Source organism: Anolis carolinensis, chromosome 6 (assembly GCF_035594765.1).
Source record: "Anolis carolinensis isolate JA03-04 chromosome 6, rAnoCar3.1.pri, whole genome shotgun sequence".
NCBI lineage: Eukaryota > Metazoa > Chordata > Lepidosauria > Squamata > Dactyloidae > Anolis > Anolis carolinensis.
The window spans coordinates 39,464,117-39,480,395 of record NC_085846.1 but is presented as its reverse complement, the minus strand read 5'-3'; the positions used below and the strand labels follow the sequence as shown (position 1 = coordinate 39,480,395).

General features: G+C 42.3%; 2 protein-coding genes across 5 annotated transcripts in view; one reads left to right on the top strand and one right to left on the bottom strand.

The window, feature by feature from the left end:
• The window catches only part of brca1 (BRCA1 DNA repair associated), an 84,962-nt gene extending 77,851 nt beyond the window's left edge, over positions 1-7,111 (bottom strand). Inside the window, exons 1-2 of one of the 2 annotated variants that reach the window (XM_008113176.3) lie at positions 6,928-7,111; positions 3,405-3,498 (exon numbers count right to left, since the gene is read on the bottom strand). In XM_008113176.3, coding sequence (XP_008111383.1) covers positions 3,405-3,484 — 80 coding nt within the window. In that variant the 5' untranslated portion in view covers positions 3,485-3,498; positions 6,928-7,111. The remainder of the gene's footprint in view (positions 1-3,404; positions 3,499-6,927) is intronic. The other variant, XM_008113175.3, reaches the window with a different exon arrangement.
• Positions 7,112-7,237: 126 nt separating this feature from the next.
• The window catches only part of nbr1 (NBR1 autophagy cargo receptor), a 33,696-nt gene continuing 24,654 nt past the window's right edge, over positions 7,238-16,279 (top strand). The window contains exons 1-2 of one of the 3 annotated variants that reach the window (XM_062957926.1): positions 7,238-7,635; positions 12,693-14,345. In XM_062957926.1, the coding sequence (XP_062813996.1) occupies positions 7,630-7,635; positions 12,693-14,345 (1,659 nt within the window). In that variant the 5' untranslated portion in view covers positions 7,238-7,629. The remainder of the gene's footprint in view (positions 7,636-12,692; positions 14,346-16,279) is intronic. The other 2 variants (XM_062957925.1, XM_062957927.1) reach the window with 2 other exon arrangements.

Here is a 16,279-nt window from a genome sequence, read left to right as displayed (position 1 = left end):
AATGGCTTTGAAATGATCCGAAACTGTACATCTCAATGGATCATGGCTTCCAAACAAAACAGATGAGGCCCTAATTTTCAATTTGATTTTGTTTGGAAACTATCATATTTTGTTGTTTGGATGATAGGAAAAAGACTGCACACTAGTTCTTATTACTCCAATTAATTTAGCTAGTGCTTCATGATAGGGCTACCACTCATGTGCTCAAAATTGAGAAAGATGGCACAAATTATGAATGAGACTAAGAAAGCCTTTAACGCACATGCTCCCACATGCTCTTTCCTCTTTTGAATCCATTAGGCAAAAGTTGAGAACATGTGTCTTTCACATTTCATGAAGCAACTGAAACCCCCCATTATTTTCACTGTTCTGTCCTCCCATGTTCAGCTTGATTTTGGGGCATTTTTATTCAAAAGATAATGTTAAAAACCCTTTTACAAATTCTTTGCAATGTCCAAAGCTGCATTGATCAGGCTATATATAATGCACTAGCTGTGCCCAGCCACGCGTTGCTGTAGCGAAGTATGGTGGTATGGGAAATAAAGTCTGTATTGAGGAATTGGTGGTAGTTAAGGTAAAGGGTAAAGGTTTTCCCCTGACATTAAGTCGTGTCTGATTCTGGGGGTTGGTGCTCATCTCCATTTGTAAGCTGAAGAGCCGGCGTTGTCTGTAGACTCCCCCAAGGTCATGTGGCATGACTGCATGGAGCGCCGGTACCTTCCCACTGGAGCAGTACCTATTCATCTACTCTCATTTGCATGTTTCTGAACTTCTGGGTTGGCAGAAGGTGGGGTAACAGTGGGGGCTCTCTCCGCTCCCCCAATTCAAACCTGCGACCTTTCGGTCCAGAAGCTCAGCAGCTCAGCGCTTTAACATGCTGCGCCATCAGGCGATATTATTTCCTAAAGCTTGCGAATATACAATATTTCTGAATGGTTTTTTTGTCTGTTGGAGGGAAGTATGAATGCTGCAATTAGGCAAAATGATTAGCATGTAATGGCCTTGCAGCTTTAAAGCCTGGCTGCTTCCTCCCTGAGTGAATTTTTTGTTGGGAGGTGTTAGCTTGCCCTGATTGTTTCCTGTCTGGAATTCCCTTGTTTTCAGAGTGGTGTTATTTGCGATATTTTAGGTGCTTCTACTGTCTGTGGCCCTGAGAAAACAGAGGATTTGCCAGACTTTGGTGATGGGAATACTTTGTTGGGAGGTGTTAGCTGGTCCTGATTGTTTCTTGTGTGGAATTCCCCTGTTTTCAAAGTGTTGTTGTTTATTTAGTGTTCTGATTTTAGAGATTGTATTGTTCTGTTTTATTATACTACAGTAATTTTTATATATTCTGATTTTAGTGTTTTTGAATACTTGGAGCCAAATTGTATTCATTTTCACGGTTCACAGAAACACAATAATAATAATAATAATAATAATAATAATAATAATAATAATAATAATAGTAATAATAATGGCTTTGGTAATACACACTGCTTCACTCGCTTCTCAGCTTCCTTTCTGGAAGAATCCTTTCTTGGGAGGTGTTAGCTGGTCCTGGTTGTTTCCTTTCTGGAATTCCCAATTTCCCTGCTTTCAGAGTGTTGCTCTTTATTTACTGTCTTGGTTTTATGGATTATATTGTTCTGTATTATTCTATCACAGTAATTATTTCATATTAGAGTAGAATCTCACTTATCCAACATTCGCTTATCCAACATTCTGGATTATGCAACGCAGTCTGCCTTTTAGTAGTCAATGTTTTTGTAGTCAGTGTTTTAAATTCATTGTGGTATTTTGATGGTAAATTTGTAAATACAGTAATTACTACATAGCATTACTGCATATGGAACTACTTTTTCTGTCAAATTTGTTGTATAATATGATGTTTTGGTGCTTAATTTGTATAATGATTACCTAATGTAATGTTTAATCGGCTTTTCCTGAATCCCTTCTTATTTTCCAATATATTCACTTATCCAATGTTTTGCTGGCCTGTTTATGTTGGATAAGTGAGACTGTACTGTATATTTATAATCTTATATTATCTGCTTAGAACTGGATTATATGAGGCCCCTTCAACACAGCTGGATAAAATGGCAGTGTGAAGTCAAGATAATCCAGTTCAAAGCAGATAATATAAGATTCTAAATGGGTTATATAGCTGTGTGTAAGGGCCTTGAGTCTACACTGCCATATAATCCAGTTCAAAGCAGATAATCTGCATTTTATAGGCAGTGTGGAAGAGGCCTAAATGAGGCCTAACTCTGCCTGTCCCCTGGGCTGAGTGGGTTGCTAGGAGACCAAGTGGGCGGAGCTTAGCCTTCTAACTGGCAGCAATTGGCTAAAAACAATTATTCCTCTCCCTCTAATTAGGACTTTATTTTTCTTTTCTTTTTGTTGTCGGAACCTAGGGGCAAGGATGGTGGATTGTGCTGCCAAATTTCTAGGTTCTGGAGTTTGTACTTTTGTTGTTTAGTGGCGGGGGGGGGGGGGGAACACCCAGAGCCGGTCCAACAATGAGGCGAATTAAGAAGTCGCTTCGGGCGCAAAAATATGGGGGCGCAGTCGAGACTGCTTTTTCTGTTGATTTGTTGTAAAACATGATGTTTTGGTGCTTAATTTGTAAAATCTTAATGTAATTTGATGTTTAATAAGCCTTTCCTTAATCCCTCCTTATTATCCAACATTTTTGCTTATCCAACGCTTTTATTTTTCTTTGATTGGGTTTTTTTTGGGGGGGGGGGCGCCAAAATTCTGTTCACCTACACTTGAAAAATACCTAGGGCCAGCTCTGGGGACACCATTACTCATTTATATATATAGAGATTATGAGGTTAGATGTTGGTTTATTTCCTCTTGACCCAATTATATATCTGGGATTAAAATCTAAACAATCCAAGAACAGAGCCATAAACGAGTACAATATCAATAGAACAGATATCTTTATCAATTGAACAGATATCCAGGTTCATTTATCCAGTTTCCAAATTTATATATTTCTCCAGTGCTATTCTATGGTATATTTCTAGCCAAGTATAGTCAAAATATAGGGTTTGTTATTATCTTGGAAGAACCACAGACTGTAAAGCCAGTCCACTATTATGCACTATAAGCATGACCTTTGCTCCAGCCTATCAGATCCACATTTTATATCTCTAAAGCTAAAACTGCAATAAGCCATTACATAACACACCTCACTGACTGTAATGAAGGAGCAGTCATGGAAATTTGAAATAAACTATCATACCAAAGCTGGAATAACTATTTTGTAGACATACAGGACAACATTTTGTAGATTCTACCATTTTCTAAAAGACCTTCTGTCTGATTTTATCAGTACTAATTTCTGCCAAGCTCAGGGCAACATTTTAGACTTTGTGTTAACTGGAAACTGACATTTACTTCCTCAATTGTCATACCATATGGGGCATTCCAAGTTCTTCTGCAAAGCCAGCAACATTCCACGAACTTCAGTAATGGTTGGAATGGAGGAATCCATAGCTTCTCAGTCACCTTCAAAAGAAAAGGTTTAAATTTAACCTGATGTTTTTTGGATCTGAAGGACATCAAAAAAGTCAGAAGAGTCATAATAGATCAAATCAAAGAGCTATCTAATTCAACACTTTGATCATACAATAGCCCTTCAGGTACTTATGGGAAGCCCACCAAAATAGTAGGAGCAGAGTTACCTTCCAATTGCAGCTGAATCTGAATGAAGGCTGAGGCCCCTTCCGCAGCTGAATAAAATCCCTCATTTTCTGCTTTGAACTGGGATATATGGCAGCATGGACTTAGATAACCCAATTCAAATCAGATATTGTGGGTTATATGGCTTGATATTTTGGGTTATATGGCTGTGTAAAAGGGTCCTAAGTCCACACTGCCATATATCCTAGTTCAAGGCAGAAATTTGGGATTTTATTCAACTGTGTGGAAGGGTCCTTATTCAATTGATTTCAGTTCAAGTTTGCTTAACCATACTACTTAAAACATCCTTAAAAAGTTCAAGAAATTATCCTTACAGATATGGATATCTGTAAGGATATGTGATGCGGCTGCTAAAAAAGCCAATGGGATTCTGGCCTGCATCAATAGGGGAATAGCGTCTAGATCCAGGGAAGTTATGCTCCCCCTCTATTCTGCCTTGGTCAGACCACACCTGGAATACTGTGTCCAATTTTGGGCACCACAGTTGAAGGGAGATGTTGACAAGCTGGAAAGCGTCCAGAGGAGGGCGACTAAAATGATTAAGGGTCTGGAGAACAAGCCCTATGAGGAGCGGCTTAAAGAGCTGGGCATGTTTAGCCTGCAGAAGAGAAGGCTGAGAGGAGACATGATAGCCATGTACAAATACGTGAAGGGAAGTCATAGGGAAGAGGGAGCAAGCTTGTTTTCTGCTGCCCTGCAGACTAGGACACGGAACAATGGCTTCAAACTACAGGAAAGGAGATTCCACCTGAACATCAGGAAGAACTTCCTCACTGTGAGAGCTGTTCGACAGTGGAACTCTCTCCCCGGGGCCGTGGTGGAGGCTCCTTCCTTGGAGGCTTTTAAGCAGAGGCTGGATGGCCATCTGTCGGGGGTGCTTTGAATGCGATTTCCTGCTTCTTAGCAGGGGGTTGGACTAGATGGCCCATGTGGTCTCTTCCAACTCTACTATTCTATGATTCTATATAGGATAATGTGTTGGTTTACTTCTTGTTATTGTTAAATAACTTCAAAATAATATGACCCCATGAATAGAAGGCCTCCAGGTCAATCCATCATCAACAGTCCTGCTCAGGCCTTGCAAATTCATGGCTATGATTTTCTTGAATAGGGATGCATCTATACTTGGTAGAATGAATGAAGTCTGAGACCATGGGAGTTGCAGATCATGGGAGTTGCAGTTTTAGAAGGTCTCTTACAGCAGGGCTATCTAACTTTAATGTAAGAATTTTAACCCGCATTTCATCGGTAATTTTACTCTGCATTTTACCAATGTATATTTGCTATTGGTATTTTAATTGTGTTCAGTTTTTTCATGTTATCATGTGTATTACCCGCCTCGAGCCACGACGAGAGGTGGGTAATAAATAACTTATATTATTAATTCTCTGCTCAAGAGTGCTGGTGTTTCATCAAACTACAACTCCCATGATTCCATAGCACTTAGTGATGTCAAACTGCATTAGTTCTACAGTGTAGATACACCTAAAATCTATCCACTTGTAATGCCATCTTTCTTCTTTTCCTGCTGCCATCTACCTTGTCAAGCATTGTCTTTTCTAGCAAGTCGTGACTACATGCTGATTAGTTGACCTATTTAATTACTTATGATTACACATCAATTAGCTGATGTATATATTACTATATACTAATTAGGGAGCCTATTTATTTATTATCATACCTTGATTACATGGCCTATTTATTTATTATATGTGATTTCTGACCTATTTATTTCTGGTTACACTATAATAAAACTTTTAAAAAAATCTGTTCTTGTTCTGAAAGTATTACTTCCTGTTTATTGTCAGGCACTTACTTTGAAAGTAGTAGTTATACTGCAGAAATTTTGTTTTTATAGCTGCCACAAACTATGTTAAACTGGGTGTGACTCTGGCTCCTCTTACATTGCCATATAATCCAGATTATCTGCTTTGAACTGGATTATATGAGTCTATATTGCCGTATAATCCAGTTCAAAGGAGATTGTCTGGATTTTATATGGGAATGTAGAAGGGGCCTCTGTGAGATATTCATTGAAAAACTAGAATAACATGTTTCAGGATGCAAAGTTTTTGCAGTTTAATAAACTTTGACCATGTTTTAATGATAAAACCAATTCGGAAATGACATTTATAGCCCAGGAACAAAAATTGTGTTAAACAGTGTTAGTTGACCTATTTAATTATTTATGATTATACATCAATTAGCTGCCTTACGTATTAATATACCATGATCAGTGAGCCCGTTTATGATCATATGTTGATTATCTGGCCTATTTCCTTATTATATGCTGATTGTCTGACCTATTTATTCTGATTACATGTTGATTAGTGGAGCTGTTTATCTTGCTGAATATCAAGGTCTTGATTTTTACTTATTAAAATAAGACCCAAAGATGAAACTTGGGGTCCTTCCCCCACAGTCATATAATCCAGAATATCAAGGCAGATAATCCAGAATATCTGCTTTGAACTGGATTATCTGAGTCCACACTGCCATATAATCCAGCTCAATGTGGATTTTATACAGTTGTGTGGATGGGGCCTAGGAAAACTAAACTAAAGACAAGCTCCTCTAGGGCCTCATTTACACTGCCATATAATGGAATTTGAAACTGCATTATAGGGTCAGTGTAGACTCAGGCCACTTCTGCACTGCCATATAATTCAGATTATCAATGAAGATATTCCACATCATCGATTTGAACTGGATTATCTGAGTCTACACTGCCATATAGTCCAGTTCAAAGCAGGCAATTTGGATATAATCAAAGCAGATAATCCAGATTTGAACTGGATTATCTGAGTCTACACTGCCATATAATCCAGTTCAAAGCAGACAATCTGGATATAATCAAAGCAGATAACCCAGATTTGGACTGAGCCTACACTGCCATATAATTTATCTTAAAGCAGACAATTTGGATATAATCAAAGCAGATAATCCAAATTCTGATTTAAAGAGGATTATATGAATCTACACTGCCATATAACCCAAATCAAGGGAGATAATATGTATTTTATGTGGCAATGTAGAAAGGGCCACATATAAAGCACTTCCATGCAGTTAAACTACATTTTATGAGTCTATATGACCATATAATGCAGTTTCAAACTCCATTATATGGCAGTGTAGACGGGGTCCTATTTCCATCCCGCCTTCCTCGTTTCCCCTCAGACTTTGCTTAGACTCTCACACATATATTCAAATGGAGCACACATCCCTTGCTCTTACCCGACGCTCACTTTCCTTCTTCTCTATGCGAGCTCAAACTTAGACATTGCTCCGTTTTCTTTTCGCGCCTTCTCCGGAGCCGTTTCCGAAGCAACCGCTCGCCAACCAATCGCTTCACTGCTTCCGCGTCCGTCGCAATGACGTCAAACGCGAAGGAGGCCTCCGATTGGTTCAACGAGGAGCGCCGTTCCAGGGAGGGAGGAGGAAAGAGCTGCGCGAGTCAATTAGTGCTCAGTTCAGGCTCCGCCCACGTGACGTCAAGAGCGTTTGCGTGGCTAATGTTCAACAACCTCGCCCTCTGGGTCAGTTTGAGTAAAGAGAATCTGAATTTGGGAGGGGGGGGGTTGGAGCAGGTTCTGCGCAGGCGCAGAACACCTCCGGCTGAACCCGGAAAATCCTTCTCGGGACAATAGGAAGCGCCTCTCTCTTGTTGTTGTTGTTCTTCTGAGAGACTTCTCTCTTCCTTCCATCCCGCCTCCGAGCGTGAGTCGCAGCCAATGGCGTGACGCGACGGGCCGAGTGGCGTGCGAGGCGGGCCAATGGCGTGCGAGCAGGCGCTGTTGCGAGGGGAAGCTCGGCCAGTCTGCCTGGTTTTGCGCGTCACAGCGCCTGAGGGGGCCAGAGGACTGAGGCGGAGGGAGGCTTCAGTCCACGAAAGGCCTCACACTCGGCCTTCCTCCGTGGCTCCGGCACCGGCTGGGAATGACGGTGAGACCGCTGCTTCTGCCTTTTCCTCACTCTTTCGAAACGAGACCTCTTTAGTGACGCCATGGGCGAGGGGGAGGTTGTATTTCCTATATTTCCTCTTCATGGTTCCCCTCTTTCCCTCAGGTGATGTCGTGCGTTAGATTGGGCCTTATTTGCCTGGCCTTTTGTGCCGAGGAGAATGAAACAGCTTGAAAGCAAAACCTATATATAGCAGAGCTTTCCAAGCAGATTTTTGCCTCATCTACACTGTAGAATTAATGCAGTTGGATATAGCTCGATGATATGGAATCCTGGGATGTATAGTTTGTGGCTAAAGGCCTGGTCAAACTACAGTTACCATAATTCTATGTGATGGCCAGCCCCATCTACGTTGCCATCTAAAATTATCTGCTTTGTACAGGATTATATTGCAGTGTAGATTTATATAATCCAGGTCAATGCAGATAATGTGGATTATTTATTTTGAGAAATATAAATTATAGGGCAGTGTAAAAGGGGCCTGGATTTTACAGCTCTGTAGACTCATATAAAGGTAAAGGTTTTCCCTGACGTTAAGTTCAGTCGTAACCGACTCTGGGGGTTGGTGCTCATCTCCATTTCTAAGCCGAAGAGCCGGCGTTGTCCGTAAACACCTCCAAGGTCATGTGGCCGGCATGACTGCATGGGGCGCCATTAGACTCATATAATTAAGTTCAAATCAGTCAATCCGAGGACCCTTTCACTCAGTCCTATATTCCAGAATATCGAGGCCGAAAATCCCAAGATATCTGCATTGAACTGGGTTATCTAAGTCCATACTCAGATAATGTGGGTTTTTCGGCCTTGATATTCTGGGATATAGGGCTGTGTAGAAGAGCCCCGAAGGCCCTTCCACACAGCTGAATAAATCCCACATATTCTGCTTTGAACCGGAATATACGGCAGTGTGGACTCAGATAACCCAGTTCAAAGCAGATATTGTGGATATTCTGCCTTGATATTCTGGGTTATATGGCTGTGTAGAAGGGCCCTGATTGTCTGCTTTGATAATCTGGATGACAGGGCAGTGTAGAAGGAGCCTATGTTGAATTGCTTGAGACACTATGACCCCTTCTAGACTGCCATATCATCCAGTTTTTGAATCCGCATTGTCTGCTTTACAACTGGATTATATGAGGCCCCTCCTACATGGCTGTATAAAATCCACATTGAACTGAATTATATGGCAGTGTGGACTCAGGGCCCTTCCATACAGCCATATAACCCAGAATATCAAGGCAGGTAATCCTCAATATCTGCTTTGAACTGGGTTATCTGACTCCACACTGCCATATAATCCAGTTCGGTTGGCTGTTTTTGACCCTATCTACACTGCCATATAAAATCTGGATTATTCAAAGCAGATAATCTGGATTTTATATAGCAGAGTGTAGAAGGAGTCTATGATACATGCATGGAGCCCCTGGTGGCGTAGTGGGATAAAGCCTTGTGACTTGAAGGTTGGGTTGCTGACCTGAAGGCTGCCAGGTTCGAATCCAACCCGGGGAGAGCATAGATGAGCTCCCTCTATCAGCTCTAGCTCCATGCAGGGACATAAGAGAAGCCTCCCACAAGGATGGTAAAAACATCAAAAAACATCCAGGCGTCCCCTGGGCAACATCCTTACAGACGGCCAATTCTCTCACCCCAGAAGCAACTTGCAGTTTCTCGAGTTGCTCCTGACACACACACAAAAAAAAAAGACATGCATTGAAAAACGATAGCAAAATATGCTGTAGATTTACAACTCAGGAACAAAAATTGGGTTACATAGTATAATCTAGATTCAGAAACTGGATTATATGGCAGTGTAGATGAGGCCATAAGAGTAACCTTTCTCGCAGGTTTTTCAACAGAGGCTGGATGACCATCTGCCAAGAGGGCTTGTGTTGTGTTTTCTTGCATAGCCAAATGGGGTTGGACTAGATGGCCTTTGGTGTTAGTGTACTTTCCAAATCTCGGTTTCTATATTTTAATTACTGCATTAATTCTTCCCCATAGATCAGAGCTTTCAAAACATTTCATGTTGGTGACACTCTTTTTAGACATGCATCATTCTGCGACACAGTCATTCAGTTACTAGCAAACTAGAGATTAAGCCAAACCTCTCCTAAATGATGCACGCACATGCATAAATTGTCAACAAAATGTATAGGGTGCAACATATCTCATGGAAACCTTTCATTATATTTATATATATATATATATATAATTGTTTATTTTGCATGGGCTCAAGGGTTTTTTTTGTTACATTGGTACAACACACTGGAGCTGACATACTACTGCAGAGAGTTACAAACCTTTCATGTTGGGGTGACACTTTTAGACCTGCATTATTTTGTGACACAGTGATTCAGTTTTACTAGCAAGACCTTATAAGACATGCAGATGCATACATAATAACTGAACATATGGGGACACAACATACCTTGTTAAAACCTTTCATTGATATTTTTAAAAATATGATTAGTAAGGTAAGTTTGGTCATTTCTGAGTAACAATGTTACTGATACTAATATTAATGTTACTAATAAAGCCTTTTGCTTCATAAAAACAAATGCATGTTATTATTGCTTTTTTCAGAGGTTTCTCGTTATGTTCACACAACACACCTATGTACTGTAGGTGACACTTTGTAGGGGGCACAGTTTGGAAAGCTCTGCTCTACGGTGTAAGCTGCCAGTAATAGTAATGATTATGAAAATGGCCATTAAAATGCATTAAATCCATAGTGTAGAGCAGAAGTTTCCAGGCATTTCAGTTTGGTGACACACTTTTTAGACATGCATCATGCGACATAGTAAATCAGTTTTATTACCAAACCGGAGGTTAAACTAATCCCTTATAAGACATGCAGACACACATATATATTGTAATAATGAAATGTAAGGGGGGCACAAGATACTTCAAAAATCTTTTATTTATATTTAAATATATATATTTCACATTGACTCAAAGGTTTCTCGTTAGGTTTGCACAATGACCTACACACTGCAGCCGACACGCTAATGTATTGTGACATAGAGTTTGGAAAGCTATGTTCTATTAATCTTTGTACCCCTGTGTTTTGTTGAATGTGTTTTATAGTGTTGTGTTTCGATATATGTATTTTGTTTGTATTTTGTGCTGATGTATTTTGACTGTGTTGTACCCCACCTCTAGTTATGAGAGCCGGGAAACAATTATGATTATTGTATAGACTGAGTATCCCTTATCTGAGTATTTTGGATTATTGAATATCTGTATTTGTATTCACATACATAATGAGATATCATGGAGATGGGTCCGAAGCATCACTCTCTCAGCCACCAATATTTGATTTCCAGAATACGGATGCTCAGCTTGTATTTTTACTCTAAGGAGTATTATGCTTCCTGCAGTTGCAGGTGTTCCTTGTAAGATTTTGCTGGTAACTTTCTTTGTTTTGACAACATTCTGCCCAAAACATTGAAAGAGCATTTGAAAAGAGCTGAAATATTATATTAGATTGCGAGTATTAAGTAGGTTGTTCCTGTGCAGGTTATGTTTTTCATTCTTGAATGCACAAGATGCAAAATCCAGGGTCTTTGCAGACAAGTTAATATTGTGTCTGGCTTGAGGACATTATTACTGCAGAATTATTTCACCAACATTGCAAGTAGGTCATGCAGATGGTGAATTTCTGGTATGCATGGTACAAAATGTAATTTCCTGTGTTCAGGTTTTGCAAGATGGGGACCCAATAGAATGTTTGTGGAATAAGGATGTATTTAAAATATTTAAATTGGATCTATGAGATTTTCTTGACATTTGCAAATTTTCAAATGTGTCAGAACCTCCCCGTCTCCAAAAAAAAAAGGTGCAAGGTAAAGACTCAATACATAGGTCATGACCTACAATTGGACTACACAGTTTAAAGAAACTGGAAATAATTAAAGGGGATAATACAGAGGCGGTCATTTTTAAACCCTGTTCAAAAGAAAATCAAATGTTTTCTTTTAAAAACCTGGATTGCAGGTTGAAATAACAGGTAATAAAGGCCTGAAAACCTTAAAAACTCCTGGCATAGCCTATTTATATCTTATAGCCTGTGCTATAATTGCAAAAAGCCACAACTCAAAACGGCTTCACAATCTCTGCTCTGGAAATGGGCTATGGTTTGCAGTTGAGGGCAAATGAATTCCATTAAGAGTGTGGCGTAGACATCTCAGTGAGATAAATCCTTGTGTGAGCAGGATTATGTGAAAGAGGAAGATGTGCTAGTGGGTGGAGTTTGGGCATGTTGTGTCCTAGTTCATTTTATGACGTTCAGGTGAATTACAATCAGCTGACTGGGATCACCAAATCTCCAGACAAACAGCTGCCTGACTAGAGGTCATCTGAAATGAGGCAGAGACTTCTGGGAGTAGCATACATGGAAAGAACTTAGCCAAGTGACTGACAATAGGTGAATACTGAGGTTTTTAAAAAATACTTTGTTGTAAAATCAGCGTTGTCTCTTGTTAGCTGCATTGGGACAAAGCATTGTGTATGTGACATTTGACTGGTTTCATTTATGTATTGCTTTACAATTATAATTCAGTTTCCCCAGGGTCCTGTTTTCAGTGGGAAAGTTTATTATTTGAATTACAATGAAGAGGAAAAAATATGTGAGCAGATATGTGTCATGGGACCAATTCCCAGGGCTGAATTTGCAAGCCCTGGAATTGGAGCCATAACATCAACACTCCTGAATGTATCATGAAAACACCTGGCGGCAGAGCATGGGAACTCGGGGGTGAAAATCATAACAATTATAATGAGTAGTTTGTGTGGGAATAGTAGAAATGTGATACAGGGGGTGGGGTTTGGTGATGATATTTACGTGTGGTGTTACGTTGCAACCAAGGTGATAAAATTGCTTGTATGTAAACATTATGTCATTCTCGACTTTTTCCAAGTCGTGTGTTCTTCAATAAAGATCGGTTTTGATAGCAGCTGTCTTTGATCTGCGTTCATGCTGGTCGTTTGAAGTGAGCGTGACAATTAAGTCGAGAATCCCCATTCTCACCCTCCTGCAGAGTCGCAGTGAAGTGAAAATGAGTGGAGGGGGCGATCAAAGCCCGAAAGGAGCAGAGGGGCCCTTTCCAGAGGCTCGGCCGCTGGGAGAGGAAACGCTACAAGCCATCGCTTCCTCTACCGGATACCCCAGACCGAACGGAATTACCCAGAGGATCCCCAGAGGAGGAAGAGGTGTCTCAGCAGCTGCAGAGACCAGTTGGGGGTCTGGAGGGAGCATGCCGGAGACCGTGGACCTACGGTTGTCTATCTTGGAGACCAACCTGTACAGGCTGTCGGAAACCGTGGGAAGATTGGTGCCGCTGTTGGAGGAGAATCTCCAGAGGGAGCCCACTCGATACGGTGCCGAAAGGGAGCCGAGTAAGGACGAGGCTTGGAGCCAGAGGGGCCAGCGCGCATCGATGCAGAGCCCAACGGCAACAGGAGGCGGTGGAGATGAGGAGTATTGGCAGGAGCTGGAGTTCCGAGAAAGGATGGCGTGCGAGGAGGATCGCCAGCGAGCCTTGGAGACTCTGAGACCGCCAACTCCAACAGTACTCCCAAACCCCCGAATGGGTGTCGGGGTTGAAAGACCGCTGGGACCAGGGATCGGGTCCAGCGGGTTAATGGAGGAAGGCGAGGAGGAGCCGGAGATCCATGGAGACGGGGAGGATGCACCATACGGCGAAGGAGTGCGAAGTGCGGGGGCTACAGCAGGACCTGCGTTCAATTGGGTGGAAGGGCCGACAGCAGCAGCGGAATTCCGAGGGCCGCAGGGAACGACCGCCGGGCTGGGACGCGGAGTGATCAAAGGGCCAGCTCAGGGGAACCTGATGCAACCCCTCCCCAGACCACCCATGCAAAGGCAGCGGGCCGCAGAATGGATGCCTAGGAGAGAGGAGCTCAAACTGGAATACGGAGGGGAATCATCCGAACTGAACTTTTTCCTCATTGGCATCAGAGGATACATGGAGGACAATGCACACACATTCCCCTCCGAAGGAAGCATGGTTCGGGCCATTGGTAATACTCTAAAGAGGGGAGCGGCCAGCTGGTATGTACAATTACATGCCAGACGCGACCCGTGCTTGAGGTCAGTGCCCCAATTCCTCGCCGCACTGGAAAACCGATTTAGAGACCCGCTGGAGCAATTGAGGGCTCGAGACCAACTAAAAGGAATAAAGCAGAGGGACAAGACGGTGCCCGAGTACGCAGAAGAATTCCTCCATCTCGCGGAAAGGGTACCAGAGTGGTCCGAAGTGACCAAAGTGGAGATATTCAAAGAGGGACTGCGCCCCGAGGTATTTAGTTGGGCGGCGCACAGAGATGACCCAGAGACACTACAGGGTTGGATTCAACTGGCAGGGCGCGTCGAATCCACCCTGTCCCAAGTAAAGCGCTTCCGGAGCGGCGGCGGCTGCGGCCAGCAGAGACCGGTGGCGAGGGGTCGGGGAGAAACGAGGAAGCAGGAGAGACCCGGAGGGAGGCCGGGGATCCCCTTCAAAGGAGACGACAACAGACCTAAGCCGGGATGCTTTGTATGTGGGAAGACGGGCCATCGGGCGGCAGAATGTTGGGCCCGAAAGGGAGAACCGCCCAAAGCCTCAAAGCCCACGCCAGCAGCCGGGAGACGAGCGGAGGAGGAGGTGCGAGCCCCAGAACCTCCGGAGAGGCTGGTGAGTCAAGACAAACGCATGCTGGTAGTGCCGATCTGCTTGTCGGGGTTAGAAAATCGGGCCACCTGTAGAGCATTCGTGGATTGTGGTTGCTCTAGGAACATTATAACTCCGGAATTAGCAGGGGCGCTAAAATGCCAGCAAACGCTGCTTGACACCCCAATTGCATTTTCGCAGCTAGATGGATCAGTTGCTGCTGGGGAAGTATCCAAGAAAGAAATACAGGGGATCCCATGTAAAATAGGCAAATGGGAAGGAAGAATATCCTTTGTGATAGCCCCTATTGCCACATACAATATCATACTAGGGATTCCATGGCTGGAACAGGCAAACCCCGAAGTGGATTGGAGGGGAAAGAGCCTGGCATTTAAAGAGCAACAAACGCAATGGGAGATAAGCAAAATAGCAGAAGAAGAGAGTGAGGGAGATGAAGCGGGGGAAATAGACCAAGAACTATTGCCCCCTGAATACAGGGACTTTGTGGATGTGTTCAATCAGAAAGAGGCAAGTAAATTACCTCCCAAAAGGAATATAGAAGTAGAAATCGAAATAACCCCAGGAGCAAACTTACCAAAAGTGTATCCCATGTCTGTTCAGGAGAAGGAGGAATTAAGGAAATACATTGATAGAAATCTGGCGCGAGGCTTCATTAAGCCGTCCAGCTCCCCTTTGGGAGCCCCAGTGTTATTTAGGAGAAAGAAAGACAACTCTTTAAGACTGTGCATTGACTATCGAAATTTAAATGCGATTACTAAGGATAATAAATACCCTATGCCCTTAGTAAAGGATCTGATTACCGTGTTAAAGAAAGGGAGCATATTTACCAAACTTGATTTAATTGAAGCTTATCATAAATTAAGAATCAAACCCGAGGATACTTGGAAAACTGCATTTTCCTGCGCATTCGGACATTTTGAATATCAAATTTTGCCTTTTGATTTAAAAAACGGCGGCGCTTGCTTTATGCAGCTTATAAATGAAATCTTACATCCACTATTATATCGAGGAGTATTCATATTTTTGGATGATATCCTTATCGTAAGCGAGGACAGAGAGCAACACATTGAACTAGTCCGGGAAGTTTTGCAAAAACTGAGGGAAGCAAAACTGTATGCGAAACTTTCCAAATGTGAATTTAACAAAACGCAAATTGACTTTTTGGGGTATCGAATATCTCCGGAGGGGTTAGCTATGGACCCATCCAAAGTGTCGGACGTAAGAGAATGGGGAGTGCCTCAAACCAGGAGACAATTGCAATCGTTCCTAGGATTTGCAAATTTCTATAGATCATTCATAAAAGGCTTTGCACAAATAACCGCACCCCTCACAGAACTTTTGAAAACAAAGGGGAAAGGAGAGACGGCGAAAGTGAAAGCCCCTGGCGCCAAGTTGAGCTGGACGCCAGAATGCCAAAAGGCTTTTGAAACCCTAAAAGAACGCTTTACAGAAGAACCTGTCCTAAAACACCCCGACATTCAAAGCCCTTTCATAATACATTGTGATGCTTCAGATTGTGCATACGGAGCAGTACTGTTGCAAAAAGATCAAAATGGGAACTTAAAACCTTGCGGATATTTGTCTCGGAAGTTCAGTGAAACTGAAAAATGTTGGCCCATATGGGAAAAGGAAGCATTAGCTATATTAAAGGCCTTGGAATGCTGGCGACACTTCCTCGAAGGGAGTGGAATCCCATTTGAAATTTGGTCTGATCATAAGAACCTCCAGTACTTAAAATCTCCTCGAAAATTATCCCCCAAACAAATTAGATGGGCACAATACTTTAGCAGGTTCGATTTCCAATTAAAGTTTTTCCAAGGGAAACAGAATGTTTTGGCAGATGCTCTTTCACGCATGCCTCAGCACGAGGACATAACCACAGCAAAAGAGGGAACGTTATTTTCCGAAAGACAATGGGGGTTAGCTGTCAGTACAAG